Source organism: Oryctolagus cuniculus, chromosome 5, assembly GCF_051225735.1.
Source record: "Oryctolagus cuniculus isolate XC-2025 breed Fujian yellow rabbit chromosome 5, ASM5122573v1, whole genome shotgun sequence".
NCBI classification, from domain to species: domain Eukaryota; kingdom Metazoa; phylum Chordata; class Mammalia; order Lagomorpha; family Leporidae; genus Oryctolagus; species Oryctolagus cuniculus.
The window spans coordinates 23,731,885-23,754,976 of NC_142871.1; the positions used below are offsets into that span (position 1 = coordinate 23,731,885).

The 23,092-nt window shown below is 42.1% G+C and overlaps 1 protein-coding gene and 1 pseudogene across 15 annotated transcripts in view; both read right to left on the bottom strand.

Moving 5' to 3' along the window:
* The window catches only part of UTRN (utrophin), a 580,255-nt gene that overhangs the window by 105,143 nt on the left and 452,020 nt on the right, over positions 1-23,092 (bottom strand). For all 15 annotated transcript variants that reach the window (XM_089333656.1, XM_089333655.1, XM_089333653.1 and 12 more), the window contains one exon: positions 5,206-5,474. In XM_089333656.1, the coding sequence (XP_089189782.1) occupies positions 5,206-5,474 (269 nt within the window). The remainder of the gene's footprint in view (positions 1-5,205; positions 5,475-23,092) is intronic.
* Positions 9,292-10,347, bottom strand: LOC138849575 (methylosome protein WDR77 pseudogene; annotated as a pseudogene).

Genomic DNA, 23,092 nt, shown 5'->3' on the forward strand with positions numbered 1-23,092 from the left:
ACAGGTAATAAGTAAGCAAAACGTCTGTTAACAATAGCCCTCATGTTTTATTATTGTACATTCCCTACTTCTTAAGTGATTACACTTATATCTTTGAGCCCCTTTCTTCATCAACATGTTTAGTTAATGAAGCCATGTGTATCAAAATTCTCTGAGAATATTACATTTTATTAAAATACCATAATATTGATTTGCCTTCTTTCCTGATGCTTATAAAAAAATGGAAACCTCTCTAAATGCTTCCTCCTTTTCTTCTCAGTCCAAAACCTTTTCTGGTATCTCACTCAACTCCTGCGGAACAAGGTCATAGCCTCAACCATTTTAGTTCCTTCCCTGAAAGTAAATCAAATTCCCCAAGGGACTCCTTTGTCCCTGCATTTTTTCAAGAGACCAGTTCAGTCCTACACCCTGTACTTCTCCTCATCCCACCCTCTGCATTCTTTTCCAGGTTTGTAAACTCGCAAAAAGCCTGAAAAACCTGTATGATGAAACAGCTCAACTGCTGTCACCTTCCTCCCCTCTGGGCCCTTATCCCACACTAAGACATATAAGGCCCAGCCCACCGGAGGACTGTTCCCTCTGCACATGTGCAGTTTGTGTGCACGCTGGCAATTGACCACCTCTGCAAATTTATTTTCTTCTTGAATAAACTTTTTGGCTGTGAGCCTGGATTCCGCCATCTCCTCTCTGTTGTGCTCCCTTTTTCCTTACAACTTCTCCTTCTATAATATGAAAACCGTGGCAGAATATGGCACCCCAACAAATGCCAGTTGGGCATAAGGATTATTTTGAACTATGGACGTTTTAAAAGACTGCACATGTAAGAATAAAACTCTGTCCCTCCTCTTTTTCCTCTTGAAAGCAGGAGCTAAAACCTCCTTGGTAAAAATATTATCCCTGTTCAGAGGCATATAACCATCCTATCACCAAGAATGGCAAGTGGAGATATAGCATTGTATACAAAAAGAATTTGGCAAAACAATTCACATCCTTCATTTGTCTCCACACATAATTTAATTGCTTTCCACAATCTCCTCTGTTTTTTAAGCCTAATAGAAAGCTATTGAGATCTGGATACTTTTCTGAGTCTTTATTTCATTATGCGGGCTCCCATGTCATGTAAAAATTTATATGAAATAAAATCACAAATGCCTTTCTTCTGTTAATCTGTCTTATATCAATTCAAGTCTCAGATGAAAAATTATAAGAGGGTTTAGTTAAAATTTGCTACCTTTCCTACAAATGAACAGGCAAGAAATAATAAGCATTGTGGTTAACAACCATCACAATGATATTAATCAGCTTCATTTGTAAAAGGAAATTAATTCTAGGTAAATCAGAGAATATGTTAGTATTTCATAATTGTTTTAAATTTATTTATTTATTTATTTATTAGCAACACACACACATGTGCGTGCGCGCACACATACACAGAGAGACAGGGAGAATGTTCCCATCCACAGGTTCACTCTCCACATGCTTGTTATGAGCAAAGTAGGCTCTGGAGCTCAGAGCCACGAATTCAATCCGGGTCTTCCACATGGATAGCAAGAATCTCATTATTAAAGCGATTTCCTGCTGCCACCAAAGTTGTACATTAGCAGGATGCCAGAATCAGGAACAGGGCTGGGACTCAAACCCACTCACTCCAATATGGGATGTGCATGCCCACAGGGTACCTTAACTGTTAGGTCAAATGCTTCCCCTGGGGCTGGCACTGTGGAATAGATGGTTAAGCTTCTGCCTGCAGTGCCGGCATCCCATATGGACAGCAGTTCGAGTACCAGCTACTCCACTTCTGATCCATCTCCCTGCTAATGTGTCTGGGAAAGCACCAGAGGATGGCCCAACTGCTTGGGCCCCTGGTACCCATGTGGGAGACCTGATAGATGCTCCTGGCTCCTACCTTGAGCTTGGCCCAGCCCCAACTGTCATAGCCATTTGGGGAGTGAACCAATGGATGGAAGATCTCTCCCCTTCCCCTATATCTGCCTTTCAAACAAATCTTTAAAAAAAATGCCAACTATGGGGCCAGCGCTGTGGCACAGCGGGTTAATGCCCTGGCCTGAAGCGCTGGCATCCCACAGCGGCGCCAGTTTGAGTCCCGGATGTTCCACTTCCGATCCAGCTATGTACTATGGCCTGGGAAAGCAGTACAAGATGGCCCAAGTCTTTGGATCTCTGCACCCACATGGGAGACCTGGAAGAAGCTCCTGGCTTTGGATTGGCACAGCTCTGGCCATTGTGGCCAATTGGGGAATGAACATCAGATGGAAGACCTCTCTCTCTCTCTCTCTCTCTCTCTCTGCCTCTCCTCTTTCTGTGTAACTATGACTTTCAAATAAATAAATGAATCTTTAAAAAACAATGCCAACCCTCGCCCCTCCCCAATTCCAGAACATGTCCAAAAGCTACACAAAGAAGCACAGGTGGAGATAACCAGCAAAGAGTTGACAAAATAGATCTAGAGTCCAGAGTTGGCAAGAGAAATACAGATGGTGGTGGTAGCAGTGTATAAATGACACTGGAATGAATGGATGTGGAGTCAATGTGTGTGAAGGAGGAAATATCACTAGAACCCTGCAGACACCAACATTTCAAAAGCAGCTAGAAGGGCAGCCCACAAAAACGAGTATTGCCACAGCAGGGAAGGAGAAGGAATTTAGAGATGTGATAGCTTTTCTTCATTGCTATAGATGTTGGTCTTTCATGGATGGTAGAATATGCAAAGACAGACAAGCAAAAATAGACACAAAAAGCAGATATGTGGTATCGGGCAACATAGATATAAAGAATCAACATTAACGCAGAAGCCTTGTACAGGGCACAGGGTCGGGTAGGGTGGGGAAGGTGAATTTTTCAGTCTGGACTTTGAAGAGGCCAAGGTTCCCTGCAATTCAGTCTGAGAAGAATGACAAACCCAAGTTGTTCAAGCATTCTTTAGTTGTGATGTTAACTTTATACATTTATATTCTCTTTACCAGTACCTTGTAAGACTTGAGAATTGTAATCAACTTTTAAAATCAATGCCTTTTGGGGTGGGCCTTGTGGCACAGCTTGTTAAACTACTGCTTGACATACATGCATCCCATAGATGTTGCCATCTTGAGTCCTGGCCACTGCACTCCAGATACAGCTCCTTGCTGATGCAGTAAACTATGATTCAAATGCCTGAATCCCTGCCACTCACATGGGAGACCTGGACAGAACTCGGGGCTCCTGACTTTAGGCTGGAACAGCCCTGACTGTTGCAGCCATTTCTGAAGTGAACCAGTGGCTAAGAGATCTCTGTCTCTGTCTCTGTCTCTCCCTCTCACTCTCTGTCATTCTTTCAAGTAAATAAACCTTTTAAAAAATCAGTAACATTTTTACTTTTTTAAGTACTAAAGATTAAAAATGAAATGCTAGAAAATGCTCTGAAATCTATATACTTCCAAGTAATAACAGCTTTATTTCAAATGATGGCAAAAAGGTTTTAAAAATTAGATTATAACTTTAAAGCAGAGTTTTTAAAACTTATAGAATAAAGCAGTTTAAATTTTTCCTTTATAAAAAAAAAGATGTTATTTTACTACCAGCCATGGGTGAAAACATTAAAAGAGCTTTAAATAACAAGGTCTTCATGTTGTTTTCATTTTTATGGTCAGGTGTTTTACGGCAATGAAGAATCTTTCTATCAAGAAAGTTTATCTTTTGTATTTAAGAGCTTTCAAATCCAGAGACTTGAAAGTTTTAAAATGATTTCAAAACAGCCATGTGTTCTATTATAAAGAACCAATTTATCATGTTTTGACTGCACTTTCCTATGGAGAATAAAGGTCTATGTCCCCCTCCCTGCTATAAAAACAGAAACATCTGCTTGTATCAAAGGTCTAACTGGCAGCTCCTTGGCAGGTGTGAATCCCCTGCCAGAAGGGATATACTCTGCAAATGATGATTATGGATAATCTGAAGTTATTTGATTAACCCCAAATATTTTGTTTTCCAGTTGCTTTAGCATATTTAATATTTAGCAACAATCAGCATCTTTTTTTTATTTGTTATATTTGGAGTATGTGTGAAAGCACATCTAAAACATCCCAGACTTTAGATCTATTTGATTTGGTTTAATGAGATATGGGCTTTTATTTTTATTTTTTCCTAATAAGATGATAATATGTTTTAATTCATAGTTTACTTATTTCTATTTATTGTATTTTCCTAGCTTTCCACTTACGCAGAGATCTGAATAAAACTATGTAGAGCTGAGTAATTCCTTTAATCATATGGTATTTTAAAAGCCCAAACTTTTGGGCCTCTAGAAACCTCAGAAACAATATTTTGTTTTTCTCTCAACACTAATCATCCTGTTTTACAAGTATATATTTTTAAATTCAAATTTGAAAATTTCTGCTCTAACTAGGAGGCATTTTTTGTAGTGTAACAGAACATGATCTGTAAACAATTGACTTAAAGATGTTCTGTGTTTAAAACTGTCTATTAAAATACACTCTGTGGGGGCTGGCACTGTGGTGTAATGGATAAAGCCACCCACTGTGGTGCCAGCATTCCCGTGTTGCCAGTTCGAATCCAGAATCCTGGGTGCTCCACTACTGATTCAGCTCCCTGCTAATAGCTTGGGAAAAGTATAAGATAATGGCCCAAGTGTTTGGAGACCTGAAAAAAGGTTTCAGGGTCCTAGCTTCGGCCTGTCCCTCTGGGGAGTGAATCGGCAGCTGGAAATTCTCTCTCTCTGTCCCCTCTCTCTCTTTAACTCTGACTTTGAAATAAATAAAGACATAAAAAAATCAAGTAAATCCAATTATACTGCTAAGGATACACAATTGGATGAAAAAAGACCAGAAAAATAAAAGGTATTTTAAAATTCACATTACTAGTTATTTGGAAGGGGTTACTGATGGTGAGGAACATATGGAAAGTACCTTTTAAAGCTCCTGACTTAGGGGAAAGGAGTACAGCAAAACTGGTGCTATAATAATCCATTATAACAATTTATATGTGAGGCAACTGCAAAAACTTTGTGGAAAATGGAATTTAAAGATAAGCTTATTTTGGTGCAAGAAAAAATGAAATCCAGGTAGAGTTTATTCACAGCACACATTTTCCATGAAGTTTTTGAAGTACCCTTGCAGGTAGCTCCCTTCATTTGTGTTTAACCATAATATATTTCTTAAAAATCCCTTGGTCAAAGGCAACGAAGCTGACCGTGGTTTTTTCGATGTGATCCTGCAGCGAGTCAATGAGCAAGTCTCCCACAGGCTTCCAGCCATTCCTCACGGCCTCTGCCTCCTTCATGTCAGCATCCAGGTCATCCATCGCTCCCTGCAGGTCTCTGAGCTTCTCCAACGCCTTGTCTACTTGCTTTTGCCAATTGCTAGTAATAGCATTTAGACTTTCCCACTTCTCTTTGACTTCAGACGACTGTTTACGCATGGCTTTGGCAATCTTTTGGGCTCTCTCCTCAGGAGTCAATTCTGTGATTAAAAAAACAAAGACAAAAATAGTTTTGACTGTCTGACTGAATGTATACTCTGTACATCCAGGTGCGAATATTTTCAGAACAGCACTGGGCAGGGTAGGAAAAACTATCTTCATACTTCCTATACTACATTCCCATTCATGGAAAAGTATGCTTGAAAGAGAAGGAGGGGCCGGCGCAGTGGTGTCGCAGGTTGAGCTGCTGCCTACAGTGCCAGCATCCCATATGGGCACAGGTTCAAGTCCTGGTTGCTCCACTTACAATCCAGCTCCTTGCTAATGCACCTGGGAAAGCTGCAGAGGATGACCCACATACAAACCCCTGTACCCACATGGGAGTGCTGGCTCCTGGCTTCAGCCTGGCCCAGCCTCAGTTGCTGCAGCCATTTGGGGAGTGAACCAGCAGATGGAAGATTTTCTCTCTCTCTCTCTCTCTCTCTCTCTGTAACTCTGTGCTTCAAATAAATAAAATAAATCTTTTAAAAAAAGAGAGAAGGAAACAGTTACTCATATTAACGAATGGCTCAGAGAGGGTTTTTTTTTGGGGGGGGGAGGGTGACTTTCAAATTTTAATATAAGTCCTGAAATGTGATGAGATAACTCAAGAAGTAAAACAATTTTTACCATAATTTAGTTACATAAAACTCACAGATCATTTTTCATTCCACTGTTCTCTAGAGAAATGGGAAGCATAATTAGCAGAGAAGAGCTGTAAGTGATGAAGAAAAACTCTCATAAAATAAGGTTAATTTATTGTACTCCTAGAAAAATTAACGAACACAAATAAGATGTGTTAGATACTCTGTCATCTCTAAGTGTACCGGGAAGTTCATTTTTAATAAAGGGCAAAGTAGCATAGCAAGTCCACAAACATTTCAAGAGAGGGTAGCAAGATTTTAAGGGACATCCTGAACATGTAATGCAGCAAGGGCACTTCCCGAAAGCCTGAAATGAACTTAGACATTCAGACAGAAAAGGCAGGCATAATGTAAGGCCAGGTGGTAAGAGTAATATTTCAGAAATGAAGCAAAGAAAGAAGAAAAAAAATGACACTCAAGTTCAAAATCCAGGGTCAGGAAGAGAAACGAGGAGCTGTCAAGGGCAGCGGAGTGCAATGAACACAGGGAGTACATGCTTCCAGCAGGCTGGAGAGCTCTCTAGCCCTGCTGAACATTCCTGGGAGCTCACTACCCTCTACATCTGAAGATTATCTTCCTCTGGTCTACCTGTTTGATGGTGCCCCAGGTGTCCACTGCAAACAGAGAAAAGGATCAGAAATAAACAATAAAGGCAAACCATAGATTAACTTGAGACAGAACTATATAGAGATTTTCTTGACCGGATGGGGTTATCATAAACTAAAAGTATTATAAGTTTGAAAATGCATTTCACACACCTAACCGACCAAATGTCATAGCTTAGTCAATCTATTTAGGTAAAATAATTTAACACAAAGCCTGTTTTATTTTAAGATATTGAATTATCTTGGGGCCAGTGCTGTGGCATAGTGGATAAAGCTGCCACCTGTGGTGCCAGCATCCCATATGGACGACAGTTCAGGTCCCAGCTGCTCCATTTCCCATCCAGCTCCCTGCTGATGGCCTGGGAAAGCAGTAGAAGATGGCCCAAGCCCGTAGGCCTCTGAACCAGCACCAGCGTGGCAGACCAGGAAGAAGTTCCTGGTTCTTAGCTTCGTATTGGCACAGCCCCGGCCTTTGCGGCCAATTGGGGAGTGAATCAGAGGATGGAAGACCTTTCTCTCTCTCTGCCTCTCCTCCCTCTATGTAAGTCTGACTTTCAAATAAATAAATAAATCTTTTAAAAAAAGGTATTGAATTTCTCGCAGAACTTACTGAATGCCATACTGAAAGTGAAAAACAGGATGGTTGTATGGGTCTGCTTTCATACTGTCAGAAAGTGAAAAAACTCTTAACATTGAACCTTTGTAAACTGGGACTATCTGGATTCTTCTTTTGATAACATTACATCTTTTGGTATAAGTCCCGTTAGTAATTTCCCGTTCACTTCAAAACATTCCAAATCATTCATAAAATTAACTGAAGTACATTGAACTTCATGATAAGATGAGCTGGAGCAAGCTCTCCTAAACCTTGACTTTCATCCTCAATGTCGGTTTGTCTACCTGAGTTTACTTAAATATTATTTAAAAGTCAAGTTAAAGGGACAGAACTTCCTAAACTTTCAGAAAATTCTACACATCAATACTTAGACATAAAATTAGCTTCCTGGAATAAAACTCCAGGAACCCAACAGACTATGAGACGTTTAGCAATCACAGAACTGCGAGGTATGCTGAAAATGTACCGCAAGTCTACAGACTTAACTCGAATAATCCCTTAGCAACCGAATGGAGGATAAGAAGAGAAAACACCACAATTTGTGGATAGGCTGAAGACACAAGTACAAGGAAAGTAAGCAAATTAGAGAGCCAGCTTCCATCAGCAGTCAGGGAAGAAAGTTGGACTCCTTACACCTTCAAAATATCAACAAAATGACAAACATGTCGTACACATATTTCATACAAATATCAAGGGTGATGTGTGAGAAAAACCATTCTTAGTGAGAACAGAGTTGCTAACTTTTACGAAGGCAGCACCTGTGTTTACTAATAAGTCAGAGGCTTTTTCAGAGATAGATCTTAAGCACTTGGGTGTCACTGACTATATTTTTTTATTCCATCAACAATCATTTTTAATTCTCTGATGCTGGAATTAAAAACCTCCAGAGTCCACAGACACAGCATGCAGACTTCCCCTATCCAGGGAAAGGGGCCAGGGGCAGGAGAGGCCAAGGGCCAGGCTGCTTTCGGGTGGGAGAAGGAGCCGAGATTTCTCTGTAGCAGTCTATGTGAGTTTGCTAATGTAACTGAAATGTCTTTAAGCCTCCATCATCTCCAAACTTTTCTTTATGGAGTCTGATAGAACACTCATCCCTCATACACACATCATTCGGGAGCAGGATGGGGGGCGTGAAGGAGAAGCTACAGGCTTCACACACGCTCCAGTCTGGGTTGTCAGCCAGAAAGTTGGTTTCTGACTCAGTTTAATGGCAAGGAGTTTGTGTACAACTGTAGCGTGTCCTGCCTCTTCCTCAAAGTAGCTGGGCTGGAGTTTGGGGAACAGAAGAGCTCAGAATGTTGCTCTTGTCCCTGAGGGGCATCAAGAGTTACTTCCGTCCGGCGTTGCGGCTCACTAGGCTAATCCTCCGCCTTGCGGCGCCGGCACACGGGGTTCTAGTCTCGGTCGGGGCACCGGATTCTGTCCCGCTTGCCCCTCTTCCAGGCCAGCTCTCTGCTGTGGCCCGGGAGTGCAGTGGAGGATGGCCCAAGTGCTTGGGCCCTGCACCCCATGGGAGACCAGGAGAAGCACCTGGCTCCTGCCATCGGATCAGCGCGGTGCGCCAGCCGCAGCGTGCCAGCCATGCCGGCCATTGGAGGGTGAACCAACGGCAAAGGAAGACCTTTCTCTCTGTCTCTCTCTCTCACTGTTCACTCTGCCTGTCAAAAAATTTAAAAAAAAATAAAAAATTAAAAAAAAAGAGTTGCTTCCAAGAACCCAGGGGTGCCCCATCCCAAACCCCACCCAGACACGGGCAATTCCTGAGACAGTTACACGGGAAGCAGTGGACATCTGCGGGAGGGAAGATGTGGGATGGATTTCTTTTTGATTCCTCCCACCACCAACAACTAGAGATCTGCACACACACCTACACACCTACATTCCCATGTTCCAAGCCTTTCCTCTCTGTGAACAGGCTCCCAGAATCCGGACTCCCTCAGGCAGAGACAGGGCGGATTAACCGCACAGATCTAGGGTGTCGCCCCTCTGTAAAAGGCGCTGGTTGTCTCACACTGAGGGGCGGGGCACGGGAGCAGATCTGCTTGCCAGCTGAAATTCAACCTACTTGGCCACACTCTCAGGTCCTGAGGCTGGGAGAGGCTCTGTGGGCACAGCACGGTGGATGACTTGATGGTCCCAGCCCACTGTGGTAAGGAGGGAGTGATTGAGCGGGGACCAAGTAGCATCTCTCAACAAAGTCTCTGTGAGCCCGGCTCCTAAACACCTCGGAAAGGCTGGAGTCCAGCACAGCAAGCGAGCAGTCTTCACTGAGAGAGGCCAGGAAGGGCGCAGTGTGGGGCGAGAACACCAGCCCAGTGACACACTGCGAGTGCACAGCTGAACTGAGCGCAAAGCCCGCACTCTTGGTGTCCACACGAGAGACAGTCCCATTCTCATCACCAAAGACAAAGACTTCACTTTGCTGAGGATGCCAAGCCAGCGAAGTAGCAAGGTAGCCAGAGGCACTGCAGCCCATCTGTGATGTTGGCTTGGGACAGCGGGTATCCCACAGTAAAATTCTATTGTCCTCACTGCACGAAACAAACACGGAGTCCTTATGGGGAGAGGCAGCAACACAGGTGACCTGCCCCGCGTGAGCTCAGGACACTGATGGTAGACACGATGTCATCACGCTCGTACTTGCAGAACTTGCTGACTCTAAGTGTCTCATTCTCATCCAGCTCCCACAGATCAACCGCACCTGAATCAGAAGCCACGAGGATCCCTCTGTCCCCCACCCACGTGAGGTCTGCAGCTCCGGCCTCTGTCTGGACGCCAGCGGAACAGAAGTCCTCGTTGGGGGCTGCACGGGGGTCCTTGAAAAACCAGAGGGAGCCGGCCCAGCGGCGGCCACTCAGGCTGGAGGCCCCGAGGAGCAGCGCCCCATCAGACCGGTACCGCGCAACTGCCCTTCCATGCAGGCGGGTGCATTAGCGGGAAGGTTCCACTCGCGGGCCGCCGTGGGCACTAGAGGAGGCGGAGTTTCCTTCCGCATCTCCACGGTTGCAGTTCAGTCCTACACCCGAACTGGACGCCGGCAGCAGATTCAGCTCCAGCGGCAACCCCACGTGGTGCACCTCTCACTGACTATTTTTAAGAAATACATTACCAATTTCAGAATAGACAAGTTAATTATGGTGATTTTCCTCAGATAAAGTAGCAAACTGTGTCTGAGTAAGTCATTAAATAACCATGCACAGAGAGAGATACACGGCTTCTTTGTCCTGTGACAAAACATCCTACACTGGCTGTGACTTTTCAGTCTTCATTTGAGGTAAGAGCTTTTGATTGAGCATCACTTTTGTCGCATTGATTACATAATGCCAACTTGGACAGCCACTCAGAAGAAAAGCCGAGCTTTTTGCTCAATTTACCATCTGTTTGCCAGAAAGGAAGCATATTAACTAATCACTTTTGAGTCAGAATCAAAGTGCCTCCTGTTGCAGCAATAATCTCAGTTTAATGCAAACTTTAAGGTAAGAACAGCATACAAAACAAAGCCAAAACTTTCCAGGACATTTACGAACATTTATGACATGCAAAATATCAAGTGATGACAATCTGTGGTAAAGTAATAGAAAACAAACTAAAACACCAAAAAGACATATTGAAATGATGTGAAAAATTGTTATATTCTTGTAAAAAAAATTCTATATTTGAAAACCAAAGGACAAACATTGCTTCGCGTTTCTGAATGGGTATTGTGGGGCCAACCGTAACAGTCTCAGGCAAGAGTAGAAAATCTACCTCATGTTTCTGAATGCTGGTGTCCTGTTAGAAAGCACTCTGAGAGAGAACTGAGATTGTTTTGAAGGTTGATACCAGGACTCTAACCTCAAAATAGAACTGATTTAGTGGGGCCAGTGGAGGCTGGGCATGGGTACATTTCAAAGCCCTCCAGGCGGTTCTATGTGTTGTCAGGATGAACAGCTAGCCCATCGGCATATAAATTGATTTCTCCATCCATGCAGCTGAAGCTCACTGGGCTTTTCCACTCCACTGGGCTATTCTGTCAATCCCATGCAGAGCACAACCACTAAATATTGGAGGCCAAAAAGCAAATGAGGCTCAGTGCTAAGAGGGTAATCTAATTTGCATTGAAAAGCCACTAATAGGCTAATCCTAGAGACAGAGGAAACAGCAGGATAGAACCAAATAAATTTATTGACAATTCTGAGACCAGAGAGCTTTTCCTATGTCACTTTTCTACTCCTTGATATGTATATGCACACACATGTGTGTGCATACATGTGGATATGTGTTTATACTGCCACTCCCTATTCTGCCTTCAGGTCTTCCTACTAAAGTGGCCAAATTTTTGAGAATGAAATAATATTTATTTTTTATCATTTATATATTTCCATTTATACATTACATAATGTTACAAATTACAAAAATTGCATTTATTTTCTATTTATGTGTTACAATTTTAAATAGCAATTTTTGTAATGATTTAGAAATTTAAGCAAAATTAGATAACCATCTTTTTTTAAAAAATATGTATTTATTTATTTGAAAGTCAAAGTTACAGAGATGGAGAAACAGAGGCAGAGAGACAGAGAGAGGTATTCCATGTATTTGCTGGTTCACTCCCAGGATGGCCAAAATGGCCAGGGCTTGACCTGGCCAAAGCCAGGAGCCAGCAGCTTCTTCCAGGTCTTTCATGTGGGTTCAGGGGCCCAAGCACTTGGGCCATCTTCTGCTACTGTTCCAGGTACATTAGCAGGGAGCTAGATCAGAAGTGGAACAGCCAGGACTTGACCAGGCGCACACATGGGATACAGGCACTGCAGGAAATGGTTTTACCCACTATGCCACAACACCGGCATAACTATCTTTTTTAAATGTTTATTTTTATTTATTTGAAAAGCAGAAAGGGATAGAGAGATCTTCTATTCACTAGTTATTCCCCAAATGCCTACAACAGCCAGGGCAGGGCCAGGCTGAAGCCAGTAGCCACAAACTCCACCCAGGTCTCCCATGTGTGAGGCAGGGATTCAAGTGCTTGAGCTATCATCTGCTAACTCCAAGTGTGTCTATTAACAGAGATTTGGGTCAGAAGCAGAGGTGGGAATCAAACCCAGACACTCAGATATGAGAGGCAAGTGTCCCAAGTGGCGACTTAAACCACTGTACCACAACACCCTCCCATGGACAATTATCATTTAGGAAAAAGAATGAGGAAAAATAGTGAAGAGAGGAGAAAGAAAAGATAGAACCTGCCATCTTCTCTCTGGCCCAGTTACCTTTCCACGAATATGCAGATTAATTATTAGCACTCCTTTATACTACTGGGACAAAGACTATAATGTGGTTCACTCCCAAGACCAAGAACGGAGACTGAGATTTGGAATCAGCCCTGCTGCCATCTTGCAATTGTTCCCAGGTAAGTTGCATAGCTTGCTCAGCCCAGCTTCATCAGGTGGGAACCATATTCCCAAACACTAGAAAAACATTTTACTCCAAGAGTCTATTCATTGTACGTCTAAGTTCAATCATATAAGAAAGGCAGAACCTCTGTATCTCAAAGAAATGTTAAAAACAAAGAGAATCTCTCTTTGCTTGAGCAAAACAATTTTTAATTTTAAAAATGAAAGTATTCTTCCCTCACAAACAAAAAATTATAGAAGTCTATTAGAATCAGCTCATTTTGGTTTTTAATAAAGATTTTCCATATTTCTCAATTATGGTACAGATACTTATAACCTCCATTGTGACTTTTTATTCTTAGCTCCTAAAGTCTTATGCCATGATAGTTTTCTTTCTTTCCACATTGCTTTTGCAATACCTACTCAAGAGATCATTACAGAATTGACTAGAACTGAACAAAGTTTTTAGCTTTACTTTTAACTGAAAATACTTAACTTCATAATTTTCAGTGGAAATCACTCCACTTAGTTTTTCTTTCTCCATCTACAATCTACCTCAAATATTATAAAAAAATTCTTATTGTGAAAGGGAAGATTAAACCTTACAAAGTCACTTCACATATATTAATTCCAAATTCTTCTTTGCACTGTTTGCTTTTTTGTATGTATCTTTATTCCTGTTGTATTTCACACACACACACACAATTTCTGAGTCATAGTTTTCACTGCTGGATAATTTAGTGCAAGGCAAGATAGGAGACTGTCTTCCAGTTCCCAGGCTAACTAGTTCTATAATTCTAGATACATTTCCTGTCTCTTTGAATGTTAATTATTTTCAGTTAAGCTACTGGTACATGCCTGGCCTGCATATAGAGGAGGCCTGCAGTGAAGGTTAGTTTTCTTTTGATTCCTTCAACCATTTTATTACTAAGTCTGCAAAGTTTAGACATATGTAGGAATTTCCACAGAAACAAATCAGGTTGACTGGACAAGAAGCATTCAAGGGAAGAAAAAACGACTTGCTCTCACTCAAAATATCTCTCTTCACCCACTGCCTATTCTTTACTTTTTTTTTCTTTCTCTCTCTCTCTCTCTCTCTCTCTCTCTCTCTCCAGGACTAAAACAAGTTTGATTAAAATAATGTGAAATCTAATTTTCTGATTAAGTGATTAAGACCAACTCAATTTCTCTGAAATGTTTTATCCGTATTTCAGAGGACTGTGCTCATTTCTTAAGTCTGCCCACTGACTGATGACAATCATTATGAAGTGGGTTACAAGTGCAGCATCAAGTGTTCTCTGCTGATTAGTGTTTCTAATTATGTTCACCCAGAAAGTAGAAGCATGACAACAGGAAGAGGTTACTCAGAGTAGAGTAACTTGCTAACGTGTAGCCTAAATCTCTCACTAAGAACATGATAAAGATGACAAGGTTCATCCCGTGCTCAAAAAACAAAACCAAGAAACTAGAGTATATAGAAACATTCAGAGAAAATCAAGAACTTCAAAGTAAAGAGATTTAGGGATACCTTTCATAAATACTCAAATGTAAGACATTAAGTAGGAGAGGGAGGAAATGGGAGAGAGACCACACTGTGGAGGGAGATAAATGGCACTTCAATCAGAAGAGGGTTAGGTTTCCCTGTCTCAGTAAAGTGAGCCCAAGTAACTAAAGGCAGTGGTGAGCAGAGGAGGGAGCAGGGGGAAAACCATTACGGAGATTATCCTCCAGAGAGAGAAGCAGGACCAGCAGAGAGACCCTGGTACAGATGGCGGAGGCCTAGTGAAGCAAGTTGAGATCCAACACTCATTTTCTGCAACCCAATATTCTCTGAATCTCCTCACAGTAATGGCAGTTCTGCAAATTTTTTTTTTTTTTTTTTTTTTGACAGGCAGAGTGGACACTGAGAGAGGTAGAGACAGAGAGAAAGGTCTTCCTTTACCATTGGTTCACCTCCAATAGCCGCAGCAGCTGGCACACCACACTGATCCGAAGCCAGGAGCCAGATGCTTCTCCTGGTCTCCCATGCGGATACAGGGCCCAAGGACCTGGGTCACTGCAGAGAGCTGGACTGGAAGAGGAGCAACCAGGACAGAATCCGGCACCCCGAACGGGACTAGAACCCTCTGTGCCGGCGCCGCAAGGTGGAGGATTAGCCTATTGAGCCACGGAACCAGTCTGCAATTTTCAAGTTACTCATTGGGCTGGACAGCAGCAGACGGGTCCCTGGGGTAAGGGAGGTGGCAGTGAATAGGGAGAAGAGCAGCTGAGAATGCATGTTCCAGGAGGGCAAGGGTGCCCATTCTGTTGGTTGCAGTAAACTCAGCACCTACAACACAAAATGGCTCATGGCCAACACTCAACACACACTTGTTGAAAATGAATGTATGGGCTGGCGTCACGGCTCACTTGGCTAATCCTCCGCCTGCGGCGCTGGCATCCCGGGTTCTAGTCCCAGTAGGGGTGCTGGATTCTGTCCCAGTTGCTCCTCTTCCAGGCCAGCTCTCTGCTGTGGCCTGGGAAGTGCAGTGGAGAATGGCCCAAGTGCTTGGGCCCTGCACCCGCATGGGAGACCAGGAGAAGCACCTGGCTCCTGGCTTCGGATCAGCGCAGCGTGCTGGCCATAGTGGCCATTTGGAGGGTGAACCAATGGAAAAGGAAGACCTTTCTCTCTGTCTCTCCCTCTCTCGCTGTCTAACTGCCTGTCCAAAAAAAAATAATAATAATTAAAAAAAAAAAGAAGAAGAAAAAAGAAAAAGAAAATGAATGTATGAATGTATGAGTATGAACACCTTTCTCCACAACATCTCGGATTTAAAAAAAAACAAATATCTCCTCTCTCCTTCAAGAATCAGAAGCCAGGACCCTTACATGAGAAGTCTTCCTTGTCTGGTCACACTACTGCCCATCTCTCTCATCAGGCTGCTTCCTGGAGAAACACAGTAGCTGATGATAGATCAAGCTACAAAGAAGTCATGAGGTTTCTACCCAAAGTTAGTCACTCTGATAAAAGGACATAGGTGTAGCATAGGTTTAGCTATGCCAAAACAAGTGAGGAGTTTAACTGAAGAGGAACACTGGTGCTTTGGCCAGGACTGCATTTTCTACATAAATCCCAAACCTCTAATACACTCATGTCGCTCCCCCTCTTCGTGGAGGAACGACACAGGACCCTGCGCTGTTCTTTCTGTCTGCTCGGCCCTCCCCGGGTTTGCTGCTGGTTCTTCCCGGGTTGGCTACTATCCCTTCCACCTCCGTGGAAGGGCAGTTCCCCCTGGCCACATTCCCCACTTCCGCAGGGGAGCGGCACACCGCCGGCCGGCTTTCTCAGGGGGCTGCACAGGTGTTCCTTCAGCTAGATGTTCCCCATAGATGTTCCTGGTGCATGCCGTCTCTCTCCTCCTTTATAGTCCTCCTCCGCCAATCCCAACTCGGCTGCCCACACGCCGAGTACGCTGCTCTCCTCCAATCAGGAGCAAGTCCTACAGTTTATTAGTTGAACTGGAGGCAGCTGTGCGGAAGCTGTTTACTTCTCTCCCAGCGCCATATTGTGGGAGAGCAGATGCATAGAATAAGTCTTAATTCCAGTAACTTAGTCTAGTCCGATTTGCTCCCCACAACTCAGAAGATTCCAGCTTTCTGATGAGAAACAACAACAATTAATAATTAAAAAAAAAAAAAAAGCATACCACTACAATCAAAGAGTTTAGTACCCTCTCATCCTCTATACTGCAACTGGAAAGTGACATCCCAGGTGCAGATCACAGTAGAATTCATACATGTAAATTATTTCCATCTTTCTTCTGAGGCACTTGTGATTTATGGATGGCTGAAACACTGATTAGAGAACGTACCAGATGGTAGACAATTAATTTAAAATGTTGTGTCTATCAAACTAACCTCTAACTTCAGGATTGTTGATTTGTTTATTTATATGGAACTATATGGTATGCATCAGCATGAAAAAAGTTATTCCAGTTTTTAGACAATTTATAGGCTTCCTCAGCAGAGTCATGGTATCTTAGAAAAGTCAAGACTAGATTCGTAACATCCACACAAATATGACTGAACATTAATTTGAGAAGATCAAATTATTGCTCGATGGTTAAGGACACTGGAAAAAAAGTAACATTATAATTTTCTGTGCTTTTTCATGCATTACAACTTTACTAATCTAATTTGGACTTGAAAAGCTAATTAAATTATTGCTGTGGTATGTAGACCTGAAAGCAATTACTTATATTTCAAGTTTTTATATGAAAATTAAAATGACACAGTCTAATATTGCCTAAGCACCTTCTCCTTCAGTGGTAGTAAGTCAGTGAACTGGGATGTAAGTCCATAAAGCGGCGTGTTATATATTCACTAAAGCTCAAGCAACAGTGAAGGGAAGAGCAAAGACTTATCAATATATTTAAATTTGCACAGTCTTTAAAAGTAGATGGGTATGGAAAATAAAATCCTGTTCTTACTGAGTATCCAGAAACACTGATAATTATTGAAACAGCTGCAATTGTAGTACTCTCTGATGGTTAAGAGCACAGTTTAGTGATGTAAGCTTCAGTTCACGTTTCTACTGTCGCAAAATCTGTTTCCTTATCTGTGAAATGGGCAGCACTAGTACTCACACCTCAAAGAACTGTTGTGAGAATTCAGTGAAGCAAGGCCTGTGAGGAACTTGGCGCCGTGTCTGGCACACTGTCAGCGTCAGAAAAATGCAGGCTTGGGGGGAACCCATATGGTTACCAACATTTCTCACCTCCCTTGTTACTATGGTGTGAATGCTGCCACAAAAACTCAGGTCCAAATTTAATGATATGAAGAAGAGAGAAAGTTAATCAGACCACAGATTTTGGAGGTGGGATGTGTGGGAGGTAGTTAATGATAAATAGGAGCATAGAGGTGGGACCCTAATCCAAAGGGGCTGTGGTTCTCTAAGAAGACAAGAGACCTAAGCTAAGTCCCTCTGTCTCAGCACATGCTGCTGTGTGCTGTCTGGGACCCTGCAAGGCCCCAGCAGCCATGAACAGCCACTAGACCCTGAACTTAGCCTCCAGACGATGACCAAATAAACTTCTATTCTTTCAAGATTACTCAGCCAGTGCAATTCAATTCTAGTAACAGAAAATCTAGGATTGAGTTTTGCTCTATTGAGCATTTTATTTATAAAGGGGTCTGCCAATCTCAGCAGACCCTGTATCTCAAATTAATCAACTGCAGTCAATCAGCCCTGTCTCCTGGGACATTCTGGATACGAAGAGGAGCCCTCTATTCTTCCCTGGCACGAGGTGGTGAGACAAAGTCAGAGGAAGGCTAAGCCAATGAAACCTTGTAGAAAGAGGCAAACGGAAGGAAAGGCTTCTGGGTGGCATTCCAGGCCCTGGGCCCAACTGCGTCCCTGCCCTTGCTGTGGCTTAGTTATGGGAACGATAATTTCACTCCTGCCTAAATCCGTGGAAGCTCACTGTCTCTCATTTACCCTGAATGAGGTTCTAATTAACAAAGCTGTTATTTGGAAAACAAAGAAAGCCCTGGGAAGAAACACCTGTTAGTTTTACAAGACTAATTATTTGTGTTGGATAACTTGATCTTATTTTATTAAATATAAAAAAGTAATGTTGTACCTTAAGTTATACTGAAAGTTGCCATAAAAGTAATTTCTATTAAATCATTTGATAATTTCATATTTTCATTCATGTAATGATGATGAGATTTTATTTGTTCAACTTTGCTAATACTGACTTGCAATAGATTGACTTAGTGGACTGAAACTGTTTATTTATTACTTCTTTGTTATATCCTAAAATAAATGAAATTTTACCAAAAAAGAGAAATATTACTAATATTTGCCATTCTGAGATATTGTGGAAAATTTAATAATTAAAAGGAAACAGTACACTCTACGTTAAAATATTAAATACTACTAAATTCACATAGCTGTCAAAGCATCCAAAGGAAACATGACTCCATGCATACTTTTTCATCTGAGAATATGATTATTAAACATTCATATGCAATGAGGTAAAGTTGTGTTTGTATATACGTAACAATACACACTGTTTGCTTTCTAGACTATAACTGAAATAATTTCAGTGAAGCAAAATTGACTGCATCAGGCCAAAACAGAAATGCTGTTTACACAGCCTCAATAAAATAATTGTAGTAGTAATTAGGTTTTAATTAGAATGATTGTTATGGAAGATTCGTGGGGAAATTCACGAACAAAACTTTGAAATCTTTTGTTTCAATTTTTAAGATGTTATGTATTTGGAAGGCAGAGAGAGCCGGATCTTCCATATGCTAGTTTACTACTGAGATACCCACAAGGGTGGGGCCCGGGTCAGGCCAAAAGCCAGGAGCTGGGAGCTCAATCTACTAGCAATTGAGCCATCGCCTAGCAGGAAGTTAGGAGCTTGATCCAGGATTTGAACCCAGGCTTTCTAACTTGGGATGCAAGAGTCCCAAGTAGCATCTTAAAGGCTGTACCAAACATTTCAACTCAACATTTTTTTTTCTTTAAAAAAGCTCAAAAGCAAAATATGTGTTTTTCTTATACAAACAGACAATAAATTGTATACTGTTAATATGCTTCAGAAAAGAAACATCCTATAAAATTGTTGGCCATTTTATTTGGTGATTGATAGCTTAACCTCACATCATAAAACACGTGTGTGTTGGGGGAGAGATGTGTGCATGCAGTGCTGGCCTGCCTGCCTGCATCTGTGTGTGGTGTGGAGAGAGGGACAAAGAAAGAAGGCACAAACTCTAGTGCAAATCTGACTGTTAACCTAAACCGAAGAGAACAAACAGGTGAGAAGACACAGTTGTTGCCTGATGAACTCCAGAGGTTTGGGGGTAGGAGGGTGCTAAGACTGCCTGTGACAGTGAGTCCCACAGATGTGTGGCACGGCTTCATTATGCAGCAGAGTGGTTTTCAGAGGAATTCAGATCTGGGACTGAGAACAGCAAGGGGAGGTTGGGAGGACAAGTGAGAAACCAAGAAATGTGTGTGCAATGCTCAGACTGGCTCCATCCTGGTGGTGTGGGAGCTCGGGAAGTAAAGCAGCAGATGGAAGATGGCTTTCTTTCTCTCACCTTCTCTCTCTGCCTTTCAAATAACTTTAAAGAAAAAGAGAGGAGAGACTCTTCCTAGTCAAGGAGGAGCTAGCAGGTCAGTGGCCAGATGTTCACTCAAAGAGCAGATAGAGGAGATCTGGAGAGATGAGAAAAAAGCCAACCAGAAACCCAGCAGTTAGGGAAGGTCACTGACATGGAAGCTTGGTGCCCCATGACTGCTTCTGCCCTTTATGAGCTGAATGACCTTGGTCAGCACTGCAAATCATGCCATATGATCTGCCAAAAAAAAAAAAAAATGACAGTTCCAAGAATGAACATGAAAGTAATCTGGAAAGTGTGCTTATGAAAGAGTCACGCTTCCACTCTCTACTTTTTAGCAAATATAGACTGAGCAATTAAAATCAAATAAAAACAGTTTAACTGCATTAAAAGGAAAAATTGTATATTATCCTAATACAGGTTCAATAAAATTAAGTATTTCCTATTGCTCCAGTTCCAAGAAGATAAGGTGACAACTGACAAAGTTGAGAACTTTGCAGATTTTCTATAATTACTCATATAATTTTAGCTCAGTTAGAATCCTATTTGCTTAATAACCATTTCCAGGCAGAATGAGTTATTCTGGGTAGCTGAGTTTTCCATATAGCTACATTTTACCCACTTAGCACTATTTTTATGATTACTATTTTGGAAGAAACTTTACTAAAATACAGTTTAATTCCTATGACTTTTCTTTACTGATTTATATTCTGCCTTTAAAAAATAAATCATAGTTTATAGTTTTTTTATTTTACTATAAAAAATTCCAGACTATTCTCTTCATTATCACACTGCCAGTTTTGTCTTTTTTGTTTAATTTGTAAAATTATTTTTTATGGGGCCAGTGATGTGGCCTAGCTGGTAAAGCCACCACCTTTAGTGCTATCGTCCAATATGGTTGCTGGTTTGAATCCCAGATGCTCCAATTTTGATCTGACTCTCTACTATGACCTGAGAAAGCAGGGGAAGATGGCCCAAATCCTTGAGTCCTGCGTGGGAGACCTAGAAGAAACTCCAGGCTCCTGGCTTCAGATCAGCCCAGCTCCAGCTGTTGTGGCCATTTGAGGAGTAAACCAGCAGATGGAAGACCTCTCTCTCTATCTTTCTGCCTCTGAAACTCCACCTTCCAAATAAATAAAAATAAATCTTTAAAAATTATTTTTATTCCTATGAGAGGCAGAGAGAGAGCTATATGAGAGAGACAGAGAGAGGGAGAGGGAGAGAGAGAAAGAGAGAGAGAGAGAGAACTAAGTCCTATCTGCTGGTTCATTTCTCCAATGTCTGCAAATCCAGGGCTGGGCCAAGGCTGAGCCAAGAGCTCAGAACACAATACAGGTATCTCCTTGTAGGGCAGCAACCCAAGTACTGACTCCCAGGGTCTGGAATGGGAGGAAGCTGGAGCTATGAGCTGGGGTTAGGAACTGAACCCAGACACTCTGATGTGGGCATCTTAACTGCTGGGCCAAATGCCCAGGTCTCTGAAAAACTTCTCAGTGTCAACTTTTCCCTGTCTTGTCACTTCCATTTTGCTACTTATCCATAATTCACTGGACATCAAGTTCAACTTGTCACACTTTGTCAAAGGTAAGAGTGAAAACCTCTAATAAAGTCCCTGAGTGGCTTCCCGATGAGTTAAGAATAGAAGCTACACGACTGTTTTCCATAAAATACTTATCTAGTTTCTCAGATCATTCTTCACACTCTCAGATTCCCTACAAATGAGAAGAGTCATGAAGAAAAGAAATGGGCTGAGCCTCCCCTGCCAGGTATCGGGAGAGAGTATGGAAAGGAGAAGCATCCAGGAAGACAGGAAGCAGAGGCAGGCAGGGTAAACAGGAGCTGCACAGGCAGACGAGGAAAACACCTAAACACCAGCAAGGGGGCAGCTAAGGCAGAAAAACCAGGATGGGCAGCAGGACAAAGGCCAGCAAAACCATTCCCTGTAGAACCATTAAACCATTCCCTGAATTGCTCCAAGTGTGGAGCACAGAGAGGCATGAGATGGGGCCACACAGATAAACTGAGGCCAAATCACAGTGCCGCCTTCTGTGCCTGGGCCAGGAGCTTGGATCCCCTTCCAGGGGCTACTGTGAATTTTCAACCAGGAGAACAAATACAAGGTCTGTGCTTTTGAAATTTCATTGCAATGTCTACATTAATGGAGAGAGATACTAGCTAAGAGGATATTGAAAAACATCTAGCAACAAACGAACAAACAAAAAAGTAGGACCCAATGTAAAGCCATAATAGTGATTTTCTCAATATTTAAAAAATGTACACACAACACTATGAGATAATTGATAATAGGAAAAATGTTTTTACAAGCCAGGGGAGTGGGCATTTGGCACAGCAGTTAAGATACCACTTGGAACACCCACATCCCATATCAGAGTATCTGGGTTCAAGTCTTGGCTCATTTCTAGTTCCAACTTCCTGTTAATGCACACCTGGGAAGCAGCAGGTGTGGCTCAAGTACTTGATTCCCTGATGCCCTTCTGGGTTTCTGTCTCCTAACTGGCTCGGCTCTGGCTGTTGAAGAAACATGGTTAGTGAAGCAGTGGGTAGAAGACCTCTCTCCTTTCTTTCTCTCTTTCTACCCTTCTCTCTTTCAAATATAAAAAAAATACATAAATAAAAACTAGGAGGAAAAAGGTAGGCATTGGATGGAGAAATGATGAAGAAAATGGGGTTTTCTGGAAATGGTTCCTTAAAAGTAAAGAGATGGGTCCATCCTGATACCCTATGGCATCATGTACACAGACATAGTCAAACATCTGACAAAAATCACCGCAGGGTCTCCCCTGCTCTCACACTGAGTACTTTAGCATCACCATAGGATAACCAACGTTCAAATGCTCTCTGTTTCTGACAGCAGCTGTACATAGGTCAGAGTAAACAACAAAAGCATAAAAGCTATTATGGATCATTTTCTTTCATTTACTTTTAACAGCAGGTAAAATCAACCCACATCATAGAAAATAAAGTCAGGAAAGAAGAGAGTATGAAAATCACCAATGATAAAACAAAACAAAATCCCCACAGAGCTAAATCAATGTGTTTTTTCCCTTGGCCTCCAACTGTAGATTTTGAATGTGGAAGTGAGAAATTTCCGGAATAAACAAGAATTCAGAAAGCAATATTTTAACCCTTTAAATGACTTCTGAGGGGCCAGTGTTGTGGCATAATGGGTTAAGCCCCCACCTGTAACACCAGCATCCCATATGGGAGTTCATTCAAGTCCTGGCTGCTCCACTTACAATCCAACTCCCT